General features: G+C 55.3%; 1 protein-coding gene across 5 annotated transcripts; it reads right to left on the bottom strand.

The window, feature by feature from the left end:
• Window positions 1-902: 902 nt before the first annotated feature.
• Window positions 903-19,135, bottom strand: DDR1 (discoidin domain receptor tyrosine kinase 1). Of its 5 annotated transcripts, none has more exons than XM_019830180.3 (18): window positions 18,995-19,135; window positions 12,202-12,334; window positions 12,008-12,110; window positions 11,582-11,810; window positions 10,054-10,201; window positions 9,698-9,806; window positions 9,040-9,226; window positions 8,682-8,928; window positions 8,055-8,150; window positions 7,776-7,927; window positions 6,713-6,878; window positions 5,620-5,730; window positions 4,265-4,509; window positions 3,964-4,091; window positions 3,500-3,718; window positions 2,786-3,020; window positions 2,031-2,180; window positions 903-1,924 (listed from the first exon to the last, which is right to left on the bottom strand). In XM_019830180.3, exons 2-18 carry the CDS (start codon window positions 12,290-12,292, stop codon window positions 1,784-1,786), a joined length of 2,757 nt encoding a protein of 918 aa, XP_019685739.1. In that variant the 5' UTR covers window positions 12,293-12,334; window positions 18,995-19,135; the 3' UTR covers window positions 903-1,783. The 5 variants fall into 5 exon arrangements, with proteins under 5 accessions (XP_019685739.1, XP_006931590.1, XP_023109506.1 ...); XM_006931528.4 differs by lacking the exon at window positions 18,995-19,135 and adding an exon at window positions 17,247-17,369; XM_023253738.2 differs by lacking the exon at window positions 18,995-19,135 and adding an exon at window positions 15,709-15,891.
• Window positions 19,136-19,879: the final 744 nt, after the last annotated feature.

Below are 19,879 nucleotides of genomic sequence, written 5' to 3'. Positions count from 1 at the left end.
ATTAAATATATTTAAAAGAAATATGTAGGTTACTGTGTTTTTTTAAACAGTTAAATGTTTTTTAAACATTTTAGTAAACTCAATTGATCTCTGTGATATATATGTGATATATACACATTTATGTGTGTGTAGTTTTTTTAATGTTTATTTATTATTGACAGAGAGAGACAGAGCATGAGTGGGGGAGGGGCAGAGAGAGAGACACAGAATCTGAAACAGGCTCCAGGCTTCGAGCTGTCAGCACAGAGCCCGACGCAGGGCTCGAACTCACAGACAGCAAGATCATGACCTAAGCTGAAGTCGGACGCTCAACCGACTGAGCCACCCAGGCGCCCCATAATGTTTTTCTTTTTAAGTTTATTTATTTATTTTGAGAGAGACAGAGACAGCATGAATAGGGGAGGGGCAGAGAGAGAGAGAGACAGAGAATCCCAAGCAGGCTCTGCACTGTCAGCACAGAGCCTGACCTGGAGCTTGAACTCAGGAAACCGTGAGGTCATGACCTGAGCCAAAACCAAGACTTGGACACTTAACAGAGACTGAGCCACCCAGGGGTCCCTGTGTAATGGGTTTTAAAATAATTCTCAGGAGGAATCAGTAGACCTCTCTACACTGCCAAAGGGTTCCATGGGTTAAGGTTAAGACCCCTGGCCTAATCCACCCCCCTCCAAGCCTCCTGCAGAGCTCCCAATGGAGCTGACAAGGTTCATACATTCACGTAGGACTTGAGGTTCCAGAGGCAAGAACCTGGCTTATAGAGAGACAACAGAACACTGTGTTGGGCAAAATACACAGTAGGAAATGGAATGGAGAGAAGGAGAAAAAGGGAGAAGAAAGGAAATGAGTTGGGAGTGGATACAGGAAGCAGATTTTACCAAAACCCCAAGAAACCCACTCACAGCTGTGGAAAACTCAACCTTTATTATTACCTGCCTAGTGCAGGATATTAAAATTGCATTGAGCTAGATCCATATATTAGTGTAAAAATCTGTGTCTCTCCCCCCAAAAATGTACAAACCCCAAGTGATTATAGAAAAAACAATATGGCAGCTACAACAGAGATGTCCAACCCCAAGGCCACAGGCCCTTGCTCCCTCTTTTCCCCTAATCCCAGTACTTAATCCACAGAAACATACAGGCTGAGAGAAGTTCTAGCTACAACACAGCAGGTGGGAAGTAGGGATGGCTGGGGGGGGGGGGGGGGGGGGGAGGGGACAGGAATCACCCCCAGGTCCAGTGTTTCAGAGGATAGAGGAGGGAGAAGCCAAAGCCAAGGACAATTCCAGGAGTAAGAACAAGGCAACACGGGAACATCCTCCCTTTCTTGTCCTCCTCATCCCCAGATTATTAGCCAGTGGGGTCCAGTGTGCGACGGAAAGAGAGGCTGGGGAGGCCACAGCCTTCTCTCCAGGAACCAGTGTTGTCCAGTGGGGCCCAGGTGCTCCAATAGGCCTTATCCAGTGTCTGCCCTATATTTGCCCCCATCCTCCCCCCCCCAGGGATGACTAGAAGAGGTCAGAGAGGATCCCATCCACAGGGCCAGCTGGGTGGGTGGCCGAGGCTTCCAGGAGGGGAGCAGCAAGGGGAAATGAGAGTGTGTCCGAGGAAGGGAAGGCATCAGCTCCCTGGCAGGCCCAGCCCACCTATGGTCACATTGCCTCTCTCTCAGAGGTGAAGGGTGGTCGGGAATGGGAATGGAGTGGGGGTGATGTTAAATCCTCTTGTTTATTGCCTCTGGCTTCACCTGAATCCTCCCTGAGGAAGGGGCAGCTGGGTGTGTGATTCACACTGTGTTGAGAGCATCTTCTGCCAGAAACCTATGTAGCTGGGAAAAGGGTGGTCGCTGCTCAGGCTCCCGGCTCCAGCACCGAAGCATCAGCTCATACAGGCCTAGTGGGCAGGCAGGGGGCCGAGACAGGTACACCTGCATTGTGGTGGGGTGGATGAAAGGCAGGGAACAGATGTTCTTTAGTCCCCAAGATGACAGGCTCTGGCCCTCCCAGACCCACAACCCTCTCCTCTGTTCTGACCTGCCGGCCCTGGTCCCGGAAGAACTCCCCTGCGTTCTCGATGACTTGCTCATCAGTGAGCTGCCCAAAGGGCTGGGCCCGGCAGAGCATCAGCACCTCCCACAGGGTCACCCCAAAGGCCCACACATCACTTGCAGTCGTGAACTTCCCCTGGTACGTGGATAAAGCAACAAAGGCAGACAAAGGCATCAGGCCACACAAACCCTCCTCCTCTCCCCACAGGGAGCCCTGTGTCCACTTAGCACTTACCCCAGCAGGACTCCCTCTTGGCTGGCCCCCTCTCCCAACAAGTCTGCTCCTCCCTCCTTCTGGCTCTGCCTTCTTTCTCAGGCTCTAGTCCTCTCTTTTCGCCTCTTTCCTTTTCTACCCACCCTCCCTCCCCACCCTGCCCCCCCCATTTTCTGGTCCTGATTTTCTCCCAACTCGCACCTTTCTATCTCTAGCCTCCTGTCTCTCCTTACTTCTCTTGCTCTCTGCCACCTTGACTCCAGCTCTTGTACCCACTTTTGGCTCCTGGACCCTTTCCCATCATACCACTCCTCCCCACTTTCTCTGGGCCCTAGAGCCAGAAAGAACCTTACAGAGCACTGGCCCAAACCCTCACTTTATTGAGGAGGAATCTGCAGTCCAGGGAAGGCAAGTGACTGACCAAGACCACAGAGCAGCCTGTGCTCTCCTCCCCTGGCCTCCCCATGCCCTGTCTTCCCCCACCTCCCCTCCCCTGCACCCTACATGCCTCTCTCAGGGCCTCTCACCATGAGGATGCATTCCCAGGCCATCCACCGGATGGGCAGCACTGCCCGGCCCTGTACTCGGTAATAGTCCCCAGCGTAGAGGTTCCGGCTCATGCCAAAGTCAGCGATTTTAATGGTGAAATTTTCCCCAACCAGGCAGTTCCTTGTGGCCAGGTCCCGATGCACAAAGTTGAGGGTGGCCAGATAGCGCATGCCCGAGGCAATCTGAGCTGCCACGTGTAGCAGCATGGGGTAGCTGAGGAAGGGAACCAATAACAGAAGGTCACTGGGGCAGCCCCAGACCGATCCCCATCTCACAGATTCCCAGGAGAGGAAGGGGAGCCCACTCCCTGGGACTGGGTTATATCTATTTCTGGTGCAGAGATGGAATGCCCATGTAGAGGCCAGGGGTAGGTGCCCACTCAACATTTGTTTGGTTCATATGACCCAGGGAACTAGGCTTTATTGTCTGGACTCAGACAAGGGTGAGAGAATGGGGGGGGATGCCTGACAGAGCCCAAGTCCCTCACCACCTACAAGATAGTAACTTTGGCCTTTTGCTCCTCAGTCCCCAGATGAACATGGCCACATGTTCCTCATCCCAGCTCCCACCCCCCTGAACATCTACCTGCCTCCCTATCCCATGCTCCCCTCTCTCCCTCTGGTTTGGAACGAGGGGAGAGGAGACCGCCTTGGGGAGCTCTCAGGGAAGGGCCAGCCTAAGTAAGTGGGTACCTGATGGTGGGCCCCTGGGCAGCCTCCCCATCCCCAGGGGGCCCCTCAGTCGCCTTGTCCTCTAGCTGGTGGGCACTGAGGAACTGGTTGAGGTCACCATTCTCCATGTAATCAGTAATCATGCAGAGAGGGTCGTCCTGCACACACACGCCCAGGAGCCGGATGATATTTGGGTCCTTTAGCCTCGACATGATCTTCACTTCCTTCAGGAAATCGTTCCTAGAGAAGCAGGTAGGTGGCAGGGACACTGAGGGGCTGACCTGCACCATCTCTCCTGCTCATGTAGACCAGCACCCTAACCCCAGCAGACAAGCTAACTCACTAGTGGCACTGAGACCTGGGCTGAGATCAGCCTAAGATGGAAACTTCTTTCCCCAGACACTCCCCCTCTGTTGGTCTCTAGATCACTCCCCACTCTTCATGGCCTCCCTTCCTTATCTCCAGACACCATGCCTGCTCCTCACCTGGCATTCTTGGTGGCATCTGGCCGTAGGATCTTGACAGCTACCAGCAAAGGGTGTCCCTTGCACACATTAATGGGGAAATCAAGACTGACCAGATCTTGAGGATTCTCTACCTCACACAGATGTACCTGGGGAAAGAAGCTCATTTGTTAGATAGTCACACAGTTCACTGAGGTCACAGGGTCAATTGGAATAACACAGTCACAGCTGACAGATTCCAACCAAGAGGGACATATGGGCATGGCATCAGAGTCCCAGATAGTTGAGACACTACTGAGAGTTGGGCAGGGATCTTCCTTACCTCCCCAAATTGGCCCTCGCCAAGCTTCTCCTTGAAGCGGAGCCGAGACCGAGGGAAATCCACTCTGGGGGGCCCATCCCCAGCAGCCCCTGGGGGCAATGCAGGCACAGCATAGGTGTTGCCCCCAGTGACGCCCTGCAGGGTGACAATGTCAGCCTCGGCATAATGGGGCACGCTGTTCTGGGGAGGTGGGGGAAGAAGCGGGGCACCCGGCTTCTCAGGCTCCATATAGTCCCCACTGCAGGCTGGAAAGTTGAGGGGAAAGAAGACAGGACAAGGCATCAGGAGCAGCCCCTGAGAGCCATCGCTCTCCACCGCAGCCTCCCAGAGGCCCCTTGTCTCCCTGTTGGGTGAAAGACTGGGACTACTCTCCATCTTCTTGGTATTCTACCCACCAACCTCAAACCGGAGAAGACGCTGGCATGAGATGAAAGTTAGCTGTTCCAGAGTTTAAGGCAATAGAAATGGTTGAACAAAGAATGACATAAAGTCTATTCTCTAGGGATCCCAGCACAGCCCAAGAGACCATGAGGTAACTCTTGGCTGGAAGAGGAATTCCTCTACCCACCACTGGAAGAAGGATGGTGCCAGTCATCCAGTCACCCCCTACTTTCCAAACCCTTGTTCCACTCACTGTCAGCCCCTCCTGTTCACAGCTGTTCTACCCACCTCACACCCCCTTGCTTTCAGCCTTGGCTCCTCCCTGCCGTGGTTACCCAAACCCTCCCTAACCCAACACCCCAAGCTCAAAGACAAGCAGAGACAGGGGCACACAGAAAGGAAGAGAGGAGAACAGTTCCTCACAGCCAGCACAACAAGGAAACTACAGACAAAGAAGAGGAAGCAGAGCTGTCCTCTCTTAGCTCTGGGAGGGGGGAACAATGAGAAGGCAACATCAAGAAGAGGAGGAGCAGACAGGAAAGGCAGGGTGTGAGCCTTCACCTCTGGGACTGCAGAGAGAGAACACATGGGGGGAGAGGGCAAGCACCCAGGGTGAGAGGCCCTCCTCCTGGCACCTCTAGAGAGAGGGGAAACAAAGAAGGAGTTACAAGAGAACCTGGGGTCAGCATAGCAACCTCCTCTCTGGGTCTGGAGAGCAAAAAAGATGGGGTGGAAGAGGAAAAGGAGGACAGAGCTGAGAACCGTTGAGCTTTCTGCTCCTCTGCTCAAGGGAAAGGCCTTAAGAAGGAGCAAGCACAGCACAGAGCTAAAGGCATAAGAGCTTCCTCCTTGGGAGCTCAGGAGAGCAGAAGAGGCCACAGCAGGGAGAGGAGGGAGTGCAAGGTGTGAGGACTTTTCCCTGCCCCAGTAGAGGTATGGGGAACCTGGAGAAGCCCAGGGGCAGAGGGGCTTACCCTGGGTGTTGGTGGGTTTGGCCCAGGCGGGTGTGGGGGGGCCGGGGCCTCGAGGGGGACGGGCGTAAGTGGCCAGAAGGAGGCGGTAGGCTGGATTGGAGAGCAGCAACGCTGTCGGGAAAAGGAAGGGGGGGAGACACGGGGAAGGGATGAGACTCAAGGCTAGACAGACAGGGAGACCTGGAATAGGGCAAGACCAGAGCTGATGGGGATGGATGTACTGAGAGACAGGGACAGGATAAAACAAGGGTCTGGAGGGTGCTGGATAGCTGGATGAATAATGAATGAAGGAATGGATAGATCAGTGGATAGATGCATGGATGACAAACAAATAGTTGAATGGATGGATGGATGGGCAGATAAACAAATGGATGGATGAATATATATGAGTAGATGAATGGGTGGGTGATAGATGAATGGATAGATGGATGGATGCATGGAGAGATGAACAAATAGATGGATGAATATGTATGAATAGATGAATAGGTGGATGATGGATGAATGGCTGGATGGTGGATGGATGGATAGATGGATGAATAGGTGAATGGATAGATGAACATGGATTGATAATGAATGAATAGATGGATAGACAGAGGATGGATGGGTGGTTGAATGGATGATGGATGGATGAATAGATGTGTGAATATTTATTGATAGATGGATGGATGATAGACAAATGGTCAAATGGTGGACAGACAAAAAGATGGACAGATAGATGGATGGATGTATGAATTCAGATAGAAGGATGGATAATGGATGGACAGACGGACAGAATGAATGCAGTGAATCTAGGAGAAAGGAGAGGGGCCAGGAAGACATAAAGAGAGGGAACAATAGGGAAGAGAGATGTGTATGGGACACTGAGACAAGATAAGGCCACTAGGGATTATGGGTAATACATAAAAAATTCTTAAGAAAGATTATATGGTAGGGACAAGGAGTGACACAGAGTGTGGTGACCAGGGGCACAGAAATAAGAAAATGAGTTGAATCTGGAGAAGACAGGAAAAGGGAATGGGAACAGAGAGGAAAAGGGATACCATAAGAAAACAGGCAGAGGATGGTGGTGGGACTAGAACAAAGCAGATCTTACCAGAGCCATTGGGAACACTGGGAGCAGAGTGGGGCGGATTCCCACGAGGCCGGGGCTCCTGGTAAGGGGGTGGTTCAAGAGGGCCTGGGCGGTTGTTGATGAGGATGGTGTCCCCAGGGACAGACAGATGAACTGTCAGCTCCTCTTCTAATACCCGGCGCTCAGCCTTGTCATGGGAATGGGAAGGTTAACTGTGGCTACTGTTTAGTGCATGATTCCAGCTCGTTAAATGCCATGCCCACCTTCTCCCCTTCAGTCCTCACGACAGTCCCACAGTTGTATCTACTATTAACTCTATTTCACAGGTAAAGAAACAGAGGTTCAAGAGCATACGAGTGAGTCCCCTGATGTACCATTCTGGGATTCCAACCCAAATCTGACCAGATAATTATGGAATCATTCAACCTTCATGCATATCACCACCACTGATTCTTGCCAGGAAGACATGGGCTCAGAGTGTGCCAGGCTTCTTCCTCTAGCTCCTCCCTGCCTCTCTAGCTCCACTCTCCACCTTTCCCATCCAGCTTCTACCCCAGAAGGTGGACCAGTGTGGACTGTATCAACAGGCTTGGTTTGGGTTGGCCCAAGAGGAATTTGTTGGGCAGGCGAGAAGTGAGGTCAGGGTGATTATGCTCCCAGCCTCTCCCTGAGAGGTGTACTTAGGCTAGCTGTGTCCCTGAAGCAAAGTCCACTGCCCCTCTCAAGGAGCCCTTTCCCCAGACTCACTCCTCCAGTTTCCAGCAACTGCCCTCCTCTCATCTTCCAGGCCTATGGGTGGTAACAGATCTGTGGAAATTGCACTACTCCTTCTAATTTTCATACATCTGCCCACTCCTCTATAACCTATCTCTTTACTAAGTCCACCTCTAATTATTCTAATTAGACAATGTTCTGTGGTCCCTGCAGGACCCAAACTAATCAGGATTCCCCACACACATTGGCCTCAGCCTGGCCTCACTCTCCACACCCACACCCTGTCTGTCCTCTCCAGGCTATACCCCCCAACTCCTCCTACCCACACCCACCCCCCCTGTAGCTCGGGCCCTGCCCTCGCTCTGCCCACCTTGCTGAGGAGTCTGCGCCAGTGCAGCCGCCACAGCATGAGGGCAATGATGAGCAGCAGCAGCAAGATGATGGCCACCAAACAGCCAATGAGGATGGCAGTTGGGCTCCCCTCAGCCTTGGCCACAGGTTGCTGGCCCCTGGGCTCCAGCTCTGGCAGAGACAGAGAATCAGAAACACTGGAGAGTCAGAACCACTTCCTACCCAAGTTGGAGGCGGGGCATGGAGGGATAGTAGCCCAGAATACACTTGTCCAGGAGGACGCCCCAGGGCTGCTCACCCAAGCTGCTGAAGTTCGTGGGAGGTGGGCCAGGTGGCCACCAGGGAGCTGGTGGGAAGGTGCCCCCCAAAGTTGGAGAGGAGTCATTCACAACATCTGCAAAGAAGGAAGAGAAGAAAGGAAGGAGTCAGATAGGGAAGATGGACCAAAGAAAAGCTACTTGCATGAGACCTAGGGAATTCTACTTCCAGGAGCAGGGCTGACACTGGGTATATGTACCAACCAATCAGAATGGGAGGGGCCTGGCTGTTGTGGATGTCAACTTTTTAGGTGCTGGATTATGGGGAGAGGCAGGACTCCCAGAGAGAGGCCCAAGTGGAGAGCTGGGTATAAGGAAGCCTGGAGAAGAGGTTATTTCTTAACCAGCACAGAGTACTTCAGTATTTTTACAGCCAACACTGTCCTACTTGCTCAATATCAGTCATGAGTGAAGGGCTCATAAAGTAAAAGACAGAGATGGGAGGAAGGGGTAGGGAGGTGTTCAAATTATTTGGAGCATCCCTGCTTGCAAAGTCTCATGAGTGCTATATAAACATGGTGCCAAGAGTGGATACTTTGGTGCCAGGAGTGGGTACTGCGGGTTGGCGATCCCAGAGGTTGAGGATTGGGCATAGACCAGAGGCTTACCGGAGATGAAGGAGATTTCGCTGAAGAGTAACCAAGGCCCAGCAAAGAGGAAGCGGCACTGCAGAAAGCGGCCCACGCGGCCGCCCAGGGGCACTGACACAGCCCGGGCTCTGGGGTCCCCCAGGCTGCCCCCCAGGGCGTGGCGCACAGGCTCCCCCTCCCAGGCCATGGCAGGGCCCCGCTTGAAGCGACATTCCACCCCACCAGGCAGGCGGGCTCCCAGGGTGTGCATGTTGTTACAGTGGACCTGGGGGGAAGGGAGGAGGGACACAGGGTCAAAGCCAGGAGAGCCTGGGCAAGCACCCCAGGGGCAACCACCCTGGTCTCATAACCTTGCCTAAGAGCCACACGCACTTACCTGCATGGCCTGGAAAGCCCTCAGTCGGTCAAACTCAAACTCCATCTCCACGTAGCCTCCTGGGAAGCTGTGGTTGCTCCATCCCACATAATCGTAGCCTGGCCAGACCCGCAGCTCCTGGCTCTTCCTAAAGTCATCCAGCCCCACCACACCATCTGCCAGCTGACCCAGACCTCCATACAGCAACCTGGAGAGCAGGGGAGCCAAGGAAGAGGAGGGTGGGAGAAAAGAGAGTGCCACCCATTTAAGTGCTCTGCAACCCCAACCCCAGCCAGTCTGGACCAGCCCCTACCTCCTGCCCCAACGTCCTTCCTGTGGTTCTCTCTTTCCCACCCCTAGGATTGTCAAGGTACTTTGCAGCTATAAGCTGCAGGAAGGCACCATCTCTCGGAGGCACCATTCAACCTACGTTGTGTGAATTTACTGTGACAGTTTCCAACAGATGTGTATTAGCAAAGGGTTGCCTTTTTCTAATTCCCACAAAGTGTCACATGAGCTAGTAGTTGCCTTGCTACCCTCAATCCTGATCCTGTGTCCCCAAGGCCCCACCTAACCCTTTCCCCACTACTTCCATCTCACTGCCCAGACTCCTTAACACATCCACTGCATCCTCCCTCCAGCGCATAGGCTCATGCCCCGCAGGGCCTGCCTCATTTACCCGCCAACAGCGTGTGTGGTATGTCCATCGTAGGTGGAGTCATTGAGGTGCACTGCCTCAGATAAGTACATCGTCTGCCCCACAGGGGCTGTGTAAGACAGGAGTCCATCTGGGGCAGGGTAGGAGAAGAGGTGTTAGAGGCAGGAAGCCTCCCGCCACCTCCCCTGCGTCATTCCCCTTCTTGTGTCCTTCCACAGGCCCACCAGCATGGAGGAGGCAATGTTGGCTAGGCCCTTCCTCACTCAGAGTGATAGCTTCCCAACAAGAGAAAGAGGATCCTGGATGCCCTTCTCCCCAGACCTCACTCCCCAGGCCCCAGGCCAGGAAACGAATTCTTGGGGGTCTGAATGACTCACCCTTCCAGAGGCAGCCATAGAGCTCCACCCGCAGACAGACACTCATGACCCGGTCAGCCCGGGGGTAGAAGCGAACCAGTCGGGCCACCATGGGGGGTCCAAGGTCCTTCAGTACCACTCCCCCAGGGTCCTCATTACCTAAAATCACCTGTTGCCCAGGAAACAGCGTGCATGAGTGGGAAAGGCTACAGGTTGGATCTAACTTCCCAGTCACCAGCTGTTCCCTGGCCCAGCACACAGTGGCCAGAGAGATTCATGAAGGGTGGTGTTAAGCATACAAGGATATGGGGTATAGCCAGGCATGTGTAAAACAAGGGGCCACAGCAAAGATCTCTGACACATCTCTCAGCCTGACAGTCTGTCCTCTACCACCAGTGTCAGCCTCGACTCTTTGTCCGTCTCCATTTGTCTCTAAGCCACCCATCCCGCTGTGCACAGATTCTATCCAGTCCCTCACAGCTCTGCACCCCTGCTTTGGCTCCCCCCACCTTTACCCCATTCTCTCTGTTCACTCAGCAGGCACTGGTTGAGTGCCTACTCTGTGCCAGCTATGTAAGTTCTCAGTGGTAAACATCCGTCCCTCCCCTCTCCCCTTGCAGTACTGAGATTCCAGTAGGAAAAACAGCTGTGAAGAACAAGAGGCAGGGTGTGGAGCTGGAGTAGGGGGAGGTGGGCTCTCTGAGGAGGTGATATTTAGAGGAGAACTGAGTGGAAGGAGAAGCTGAGGATCTGGGGGAGAAGCTTTCCAGGCACAGAGAACAGCATGCAAAAATGTCCTGAGGCTGTGGGACAAACCCTTGCTTGTTCCAGGAACAGCAAGAAAACCAGTGGGCCCAGGTGGAACAAGAATAGGAAAGAGAAGTAAGGGATACAGGCAAGAGCCAGGGCAAGCTAAGCTTCTGCACCCAGGACGGAGCTCAGCTTTTGTTCTGGCAGAGCGGAAAGCCAGTGGAGGGCTATAAGCCAAGTGCGCCTCATCTGATTTGCATTTTCTCAGGTAGAGTGTCTGTAGCCACTAGGTGGAGATATGATTTCAGGTGGAAACAGAGAGGAGCCAGGAAAACAGTTCGGAGACCAGTGTGTTCATCTAAGCTGGGGATGGTGTGAGCAGGGCCTAGGGTGGTAGAGGTAGAGGCGGTGACAAGTGGTTGGATTTAGGAAATATCATGGAGGTAGCACAGACTGGCCTTGCTGGTGCTTTGGAATTAGCAGGTGAGAGACCAGACAAATGAGCGGTATCTTAGCTTATGGCCTGAGCAACTGGCCTGCGCTAGGAGAGGAGCAGTTGTGAGGTGGGAATGGGATTCAAGTTCAACTAGGGAAATTTATGGTAGGTTTGAGAACCCATTAGACATCCAGGTGGAAAGGCCTAGAAGGTGGTCAGGTTTGCAACACTAGATGCAGCTCAAGGGAAAGTCTTGGGCTAGAGAGGGTATAAATTGGGAGAGTCGTCAGTGGACAGGTGGCATTTAAAGTGGGGAAGAGAGGAGAACCAGCCTTTCCTGGGAGCTGCCCCTGCCAGCCTTACCTCCTGACCCCAGCGATCCCTCCAGTCCATCCAGCGGTGGCCATCTCGGGAGTAACGTAGCCGGTAGCTGGGGGAGAACTCTTTGCCCAGGCCTCCAGCATGCCGCCCCTGGGTGCCCACCAAAGCTACCAGGTGCAGCCTCCGCAGATCCACCTGCAGGTACTCCTCTTCCTTTGGAAAGACAGGCCCTGCAGGACACCATGCCCCATCCCCGTCGCTGCTCTCCAGCCTGGGACGGGGCAAGAGATCACAAGGAACATCTGGTCTGTCTCTGTCTCTCGTATTTATAGCTCCCCCAGCATTGGGGGTGGGGAAGTTCATTGGCATTTGCCCTCCCAGAAGCCTCTTGGCATGGGCAGAGGAGTTGGAAGGGCAAGTAGAGGCCCCAGAAAGTTCCTCCAGAGCAGTCCCAGAGGTTCCAGGTACCTGCTGTGGCGAGCAGCAGTAGAGTCTGACCAGGAGCTGGAGGCAGAGATGTCCCCATCTGGAATGGTCCTGTCCTGCATGCCCAGGGCATAGCGGCACTTGGCTGGGTGAACACAGGCACACAGAGGGTCAAGGTCCCTGAACTCTGTCTCCCAAAGCCCCATCCTCAGGGACCCAGGAGCCAGTCTCCTTACCAGGATCAAAATGTCCTTTCATGTCAGCATCTCCAGTTGCCACTAAGAGCAGCGACAGCAGCAGTAGAGATGAAAGGGCCCCTGGCCCCATAGCTCCTGACTCCTCAGGCCTAAGGGGGTGGAGGCAGCATCTCTGCAGGGGACAAAACAAGTGGTAAGTAGTAGGGTAAGTTAAAGGGCAATCAAGGAGACTGAGTCACAACAGACAGAGTCACAACAGCCAACAACAGACAGAATGGGCTGCTTTGGGAATAATAGGAGGAAAGTGACAAAGCAGTCATTGTTTAAGAGCATCAGCTATATTTTTAGAATGCTTCCCATGTGCCAAACACTGGCCTAAACTCTGGTCTCCTCTCCACCTAGGAGCTCAGAATTCTAAGAGAAGTGGGGGACCCCAGTGCCTTCCAATCTCACTGTCTTCTGTAGCCGCACTAAGCCCAGTGTAATCCCTGGACCAGCATCTTAGGAGACAGGCAGAATTTCACCCCTACCCTAGATCTGCTGAATCAGAATCTGCATTTTGGAGAAAGGGGAACCCTCTTACATTGTTGGTAGGAAGGCAAACTGGCAGAATTTAGGAAACAAAATAGATGAACATATGGGAAGTGGAAAAAAGAGGGAGGGAAGCAAACCAAAAGAGACTTTAATGATAGAAAACAAACTGAGGGTTGATGGAGGGAGATGGGGGTGGGGGAGGGATGGGCAGGATGGGTGATGGACATTAAGGGAGGGCACTTGTAATGATGAGCACCGGGTGCTATATGTAAGTGATGAATCACTAAATTTTACTCGTGAAACCAAAATTACACTATGTGTTAACTATAAATAGAATTTAAATAAAAAATTGGAGGAAAGAAAAAGAATCTTCATTTTAATATAATCCCCAGGTGATCTGTGCCCATCAAAGTTTGAGAATCTCTGCTTTTCTTCACCAGGGCCCAGGTGGCAAGCGTGGCCTAAAACCATTCCAATTGGCATCTCCTTGTGAATCCAGGTATGTACCCTCCCCAGCCCCAGAGGCAGGAAAAACTGTTCTGACCTCTCCTCTTCCTGGAGGACTGCACTGAGTTCTAGTGCCCGAGACCCCTAGTGCCATATCTGCCATCAGTTCCAAAGCATCCCATTCCAGCTCTCCCTGCTGTCTTCCCTTCCTAAGACCCAGACATCCTGTCCCCCAAGGTCGCACTTTCTGAAGGTGGCTGCTTCTGAAGGAAAAGCCCAGAGCTAGGAAAGGCCTGCGTTGCCTTGGAGATGAGGGCGGGTCTAAAGACAGGGAGGCCAGGTCACCCCAGGAGGTAGGAAGAGTGGGGGGACACTCCCCCATCCCTTTGTCCTCCTCCAGCTGCTCCCATAATGCTCTAGGGCAGGAATGTAAGAGGCAGCTGAGACCCCACAGCTCTGAAGCAGCAGCTGAGGGGGCTGACTGAGTTGCGGGGGGCACCCAGGCATCAAAGAAGAGCTAGAGCCAGAGGCATCACACCTGGTCCCTTGGAGGTCCAGGAGCCACGTGCAGGGGAGCAGGCTACAAGGTCCCAGGCGGCTGGCCTGGAATTCCTGGGTGCCGCTCTCCACCCCCACCTCTCTCGGGAACAGCAGGGCCCTTGTTCCCGTGGGTAACCTTCATGCCTATCCCAGATGAGTCATCAGAGCCAGACGGAGCTAGAGGAGCCCCGGGCAAAGATACAAAGACAGGCAGAGGATAGGAGGCAGGGGGAGACGGGGCGAGAAACACAAAGCAAGAGGTAAATAGAGCGGGCTCAGAAGCACAGGGCACAGAGCCAAGCAGAGAAACACACAGATGTCTGAGGCAATCCAACCCCTCCAACACTCCAATCACCTCATTTCTCTCCACTGGGTCAGACTCATGAAGAACAGGCCCAGAAGACTTACCCCTAACCTCACCCCACCCCACCCCATTTCAACCAATAACAAAGCAGAGACCTGGACATTGCTGCAGGTCCTTCCCTCTCTTCTCTCACCCCCACCCTCCACCACAGACAACACCCACACAGCTCTGTATACCCACCCCCTCCCAAACACACAGACCTCAGACATGCCAGCTTACAGAGCTTACTGACAGAGCCCCGTAAACACTGGGGCTAGATGTAGCATACACACCCACACCCACATCCACACCCACACCCCCCTCTGTAACAGACAACTCTCCACACACTTTCGGAGACACTCACATGTGACATCCACATAAATCTGTTACACACATGGACTCCCAGCGGGGGCAAATGCAGATGCTCACACACACATCAACTCCATCCACACATTGGCCTTCTTTAAAGTCCAATCCCATCACTTAGTTAATAGCCATCTTCAGGGCGCCTGGGTTGACTCAGTCAGTTACGCATCCAACTCTTGATTTTGACTCAGGTCATGATCTCACAGTTCATGAGTTCAAGTCCTGCATGGGGCTCTGTGCTGACAGCGCAGAGCCTGCCTGGGATTCTGTCTCCCTCTGCCCCTCTCCTGCTCTCTCTCGCTCTCAAAATAAATAAACTATCAAAAATGTTTGTAAAAAAACAAACAAACAAACAAAACATAGCCATCCTGAGACACCTGTGAGCATAATATGACAGACACCACACGAGCCTACCATCAGAGGACAGTGTGAGACACACACTCAAGGTCTCAGGCACAGCATCCCAAGAGCACTGGGGCCCACCCCTTAATACACACCATGACCAAGCCAGAGGGAAGTCAAGGCGGTGGGGAACAGAAGGAAATGGGAATAAGGAGGTACTGCTCCATTTTCCCATACTCTCAGCTTTCACCTGGGTCCACTCTAGCACTCAACTCCGGATGCACTTAAGTGCCTGCGGCAAGAGGCAGTCTCAGCACCAGACACTGACTGGGGATAGTGGTGGTGGTGTTGGAAAGGAAGGTCCAGCCAGCAGGGGACCTGTGCGATGAAGGCTGGGTGAAGTTTGACCCGGAGGGGGTGCGAAGGGGTGCGGAAGGGAGTGGGGGATGGGACACTGAGGATGGTGCTCACCGGGCACACATTCTCACGACAGAACCAAATGACCATCCAGAGGCTGTCACTGGCAGGTTAGGGTGTCAAGGCCTCTGCTGGGCCGGGGGCAGGCTGCCCAACTGGGAGCTGAGTGGAGGCGTAGCAGTTAGCAGATGCCCACAGGGACTGGCCTGGTGGGAGGGCAGGCCCACTTCTCCAGAGGGCCGAGGAGATGATTCAGTGAGACCACACACAAGCACCTGTCTTCCTGTGGGTCAGTTCCTTCACACTGAGTAAAAGGGGTCCTTCCTCAAGGCTGGAACACACTTTCGCGGAGATCAGGGGGTTCCCCCCATATTCAGACAGTAAGCCAGAGCGCTGGGGGGGGGGGGGGGGGCGGGCAGCAGGGTCACGCCTGGCGGGGCTGGACAACCAAGAACAGCGCCGCCAGGCCCTCACCCGGCCGCCGCGCTTCCCCCGGAGCCCCAGGCCTCTGCCTCCGCCCCTCCGTCCCGCAGGGGTCCTCCGGCCGCGCCCCCTACCTCTCATCGCTCTTCCCGGAAGACCCCTGCGTGCGACCCCGGAGCGGGGCCTCCTCGGCTGCTGGGCGAGGGGCGGGGGAGGCGCAGGGAGCCAGGAGCCGGGAGCGGGGAGGCGCCGGCGAGGCTCGGGTGTCGGGAGGCGGCTCCCGCGCGCAGCTGTCGGGGGCCTGTTCCGGGGAGAGGAGCCAGGGCTGGGGCGGCTCGGGCCCAGGCGCCGCCTCCCACTAGCCCGGCTCCCCCTCCCGCCCGCCCGGGTCGCCGCCCTTCCCCCTCCAAGGACCGCGTTGTACCCGCCGCTCCCACGCCCGGCACCGCCCTCCGGGCCGCGCGCTCCCCTAGGCTGCCACGCCCACCCCGCATTCCCCTGTGCGCCCCGGCCTCCCCCAGGTAACCACCCAGCTGTCCCCAAAACGCAGCGTGCCCAGCCCCCTCGGCCTACCCGCGCGGCCCAACCCCCGCGGTCCCCACTAAAGGGAACAGTCGAAGCTGAGGCCCTGCTTGGGGCCTCCCACAAATCCAGGCCCCAGGAGGGGATGGTCCCCTCCCTACTCCCCCTTTCTGGGCTCAGTTCCTGGAGAGGGAGGTGAAGGGGGCAGCCCCAGGGCACAGGGAAGGAGCAGGTTCCCACAGGCCGGGTGCCCAACCCAGCAGCAGGAGTTTGGATGGAGGAAGGGGACAGGCTCACCTGTCCAACCAGGCCCCCAAGACCCACATTTTTCACACCACCAACTTTTGCTTCTCTCTGGCACTCTCCTGCCTCCTGTCCTGTACACCCCAACCCAGATTTTCCCAGAGCCTGATGGCCCCCCACTTTCTCCTCGCCCCATTCTCTACTTCCACCCCCCCCCCCCTCAGTCCTCTCAAGGACCCTGGGGCCCAGACTCCCAGACACCGGTTCTTTTGGGCTTCCTGCTCAAGACCCGGGAATCCTCAGGGCAAGCCCTCCTCAGGCCCAGTCAGCTCTGGCCCTGGCGGGGTTGAGACTCTGACCACTGGCAGGGATAGGCCTGTACAAGGCGAGGGGCTTGAGGGGGATAGAGGCAAAGAGAAAATCGGACACAACCCAGAAGGACCAGGACCAGGACCAGGAGTCCCAGGGAAGATGGATGCAAGGAGGCGGGGTGAGGTGGGCAGGACAGAGGAGCTCTGGTGAGAGGCCTCAGGACACCGCTTCTCCACACCTGCCAGCCACCTATCAATGTCACCGGTTCAGAAAGATCTGTAAGTCCATTGCAGATCTCGGCCTCACTGCACCTCACAGCAGATATCAGCTCGCACCCTACGTGCAGTCCCAGACAACAGTCCCAAGAAAGAAACACGAAGTCCTAACCAGATAAGTACACAAAAGTACTACCAGGAAGAAGTTGGCCCTCGGGAGAGGCTAAGGCACATATGGGCAAGAGCTCCAAACCCCCAGAACACACTAATCCAAGGACGCCCGACTGCTAAGACACTAATAGCCCCATGGTCACTCGGAGAATTGCCTCTTCCCACCGTCCCGTCCGACCAAATCCCCAGGGGTCCCCAAGAGCACGTACCCCTCTGGAGACAGCCGCCGGGGTGTCTGGGCCCCGGGGAGGCTGGGCTGGGGGTGGAGCCGGGCCGGGGGCGGGGCCTAGGTTTCCCCAGTAACCTCACCTGGGCCGACTCTCGGCTCCTCCTTCCAGGGACTGTGCTCGGAGGAAGCCCGGGCTGGCAAGCGGGGCTGGGCCGCAGCCAGACGCCTCAGGGAAGGAGGAGCGGCAGCCCCTCACACCCCGCTGGGACATTCCACACCCCAGACCCACACTCCCGGCCAGGTGACGTGGCGGGGCCAGACCGAGGGGTCCCCTGGGGAGAATGACGAAACCATAGAATCCTGAAACTCTTGCCTCCTGGTCTCCCCCAAGAGAAATTCCTGGTCAGTGATGCCCACCTCGCCCCAGCCCAAAGCTGGAGGAGTGGGAGGGATGCAGGGCTGGGGCCCAGCGGAGTCAAGTGACAGCGGAAAGGGGGCTGGAGCCGGCTGGAATGCGGGGCTCTGAGCCGAGATTCCCAGGGGCCAGAGAGGGAAATCCCAGCCATCCAGGGGCCCCCAGAACAGTGCCAAAGACTGAGTCCACACAGCCTTGCATGGCCCTGGAGCCCATCCCACATCTGCTGCATCACTCCCAACTCCAGAGAACCCCATGTCTTCCTGAGCCCCCAAAGGAACCTCCACTCCTTCCACATCCATGCCCTCCTATCCAAGATTCCCTCCCCTTCAGGCCAAAGGCTTCCTGCTACCCAGGAAGGAGAGGAGGGGAAACAGCTCAAAAAACGTGAGGAGAGGCACGTAGGAGAGAGAAGCAGCTTCAGGCCACCGCAGGGAAGCCCAGCAGGACCAGTGAGAGGGAGGATGGACCAGAAGGTCCCACACACACTAGCTGCATTCCCCTTCCCAGGAGATGCAGCTGCCTCTGGAGCAAGTAGGCCGGGTCAGCAGCTGGGAAGACTGAGAACTGATGGGCACAGGGGCGCAAGGCTGCAACCACGAGTCAGGCCTTGATATCCCCAAGTAGAAATGGGAAACTGAGGCCCAGAAGTGGAAGGAGTGGAGAGAGATGACATAGTATGGGGAGAAAGACGAAGCAGTTCAGTTGTGGGTGGCCTGGGGGGTGGGGAAAGATGGGATGGTGGGGATGGAACTCAAAGGACCAGGGGAACCATGAATCAGAGGACATGGGGGCGGGGGGGGGGGGGATGAGGGCACACACAGCACGAGGGGGTAAGTTTGCTGGAAAGAGCAACAAGCTGGAGTGGAGACAGGGAGTCATTGGGGGCACTCAGAAAGGAGGGCAGGAAAGTGTGGAGCCCTAAGAGGTGGGCAGACCAGAAACAAGGGCAAAGGAGAAAAATAAAGGGGTTGGAGTGAAACCAAGAGAAGGAGAAGAGGAGGGAGACTGAGGCCTAAGGTTTGAAATGAAGGGACAGAGGGAGATGACAAGTGTAAGCAGCTAGGAAAGGAAGGGGCAATGGAGAGACAGACCGGGGGAGACAGAGGCCTAATGTCTGAGTCAAACCTGTTTCTGGGTGACAGGACACAGAGACCCCAGACATCCCCCTGGGGACATCCTAGTCCCTCAGCCCATTTGAGGCACCACCACGGTCCCCAACAGCACTCCCCATCCTTCCCCTCCTCCTGCAGTGGCCAGGCTGCCTCCCTCCCACACCAACAGCCAAGAGCAGTCCCTCCCCGTGAGGGATGGGCGCAGCTCCAGTCCTCACTGCTGCCATCCCAGTTTAGCTCTGGCTTCTGCCCTCTCACCTCCAGCTCAGGGTTCTCCTGGGCCCCAGTCCCCCCGTCTCAGGCCTTTGGGGTTCCAGGTCTGGGACTGCCAAGGACGCCTGGCTTTGTCCGCCCATCCGGGGGTTGGGAGCAGCTGCCCTAGCCAGCTGCGGCCGGCTTCGACGTGACCATGGCAACCCAGCCCCACTCCCCTCCCCCAAGCCACTGCCGCAGTCCTGCAGAGAGGGAGGGAGCTGCCAGACCAAAAGAAAGGAGGGGAGGGGGCAAAGGGCTTCAAAACTGAACCAAAGGGAGACCACAGACAAAGAGACCCCAGACAAAGGGAGATGAGGGAGGCAGCGTAAGGGGAAAGCAGCATTGGCTAGCTGTGGCTGAGGGCTTACTTAAGCAGGGGATGTCTGGTCCTGCCAAGTGGGGGAGAATCCAGGCAAGGGAAGAGAGATTAGCTTGACTGGCTGCAGGCCTTTGGAGGCCGCCTTCTGGGTCCCTAAGAATTCACTTCTTTAAGGATTTTGCAAAAGACACCCTTAGTTTTCAAGAACAGCCCCAACTTTAAACATATGCTGACCTGTCACCTCTGAAATCAAATGTCCTTGTCAGTGTGCACAAATTCTTAGTTTGGAAAATATGATCTTTAAAGCCAAAGGTGACTGATTAGGCTTGGAGGCGTGGCGCAGGGAGAGAGGTACTGACCACGCCTCTCACAGCACTGAGAGTAGGCAGAGTACCAAACAGGGAGGGAAGAAAGCAAGGGCTGGCCTCTCAGAGGTGAGGCTTGACATTGCCACTTACCATCTAGTTTCTTATACTGAGTCCTAGTACATCCCAGTTCCCTCACCAGTAAGATGGACATGGTAATGCCTGCCCCTGGAGTCTGTAGGGATGATAATATGAGATGGCATC

Source organism: Felis catus, chromosome B2 (assembly GCF_018350175.1).
Source record: "Felis catus isolate Fca126 chromosome B2, F.catus_Fca126_mat1.0, whole genome shotgun sequence".
NCBI classification, from domain to species: domain Eukaryota; kingdom Metazoa; phylum Chordata; class Mammalia; order Carnivora; family Felidae; genus Felis; species Felis catus.
This window is presented reverse-complemented; position numbering and strand designations above follow the sequence as displayed.

What these genes read in the sequence shown, in the direction of transcription:
- DDR1 (XM_019830180.3), bottom strand. Translation starts at nt 12,292, where the DNA reads ATGGGGCCAGGGGCCCTTTCATCTCTACTGCTGCTGTCGCTGCTCTTA. An exon ending in ACTGCTGCTCGCCACAGCAG is followed by an intron (nt 11,811 to 12,007) that starts GTACCTGGAACC and finishes GCCCCGTCCCAG; the next exon opens with GCTGGAGAGCAGCGACGGGG. An exon ending in ACCACACACGCTGTTGGCGG is followed by an intron (nt 9,227 to 9,697) that starts GTAAATGAGGCA and finishes CCTGCTCTCCAG; the next exon opens with GTTGCTGTATGGAGGTCTGG.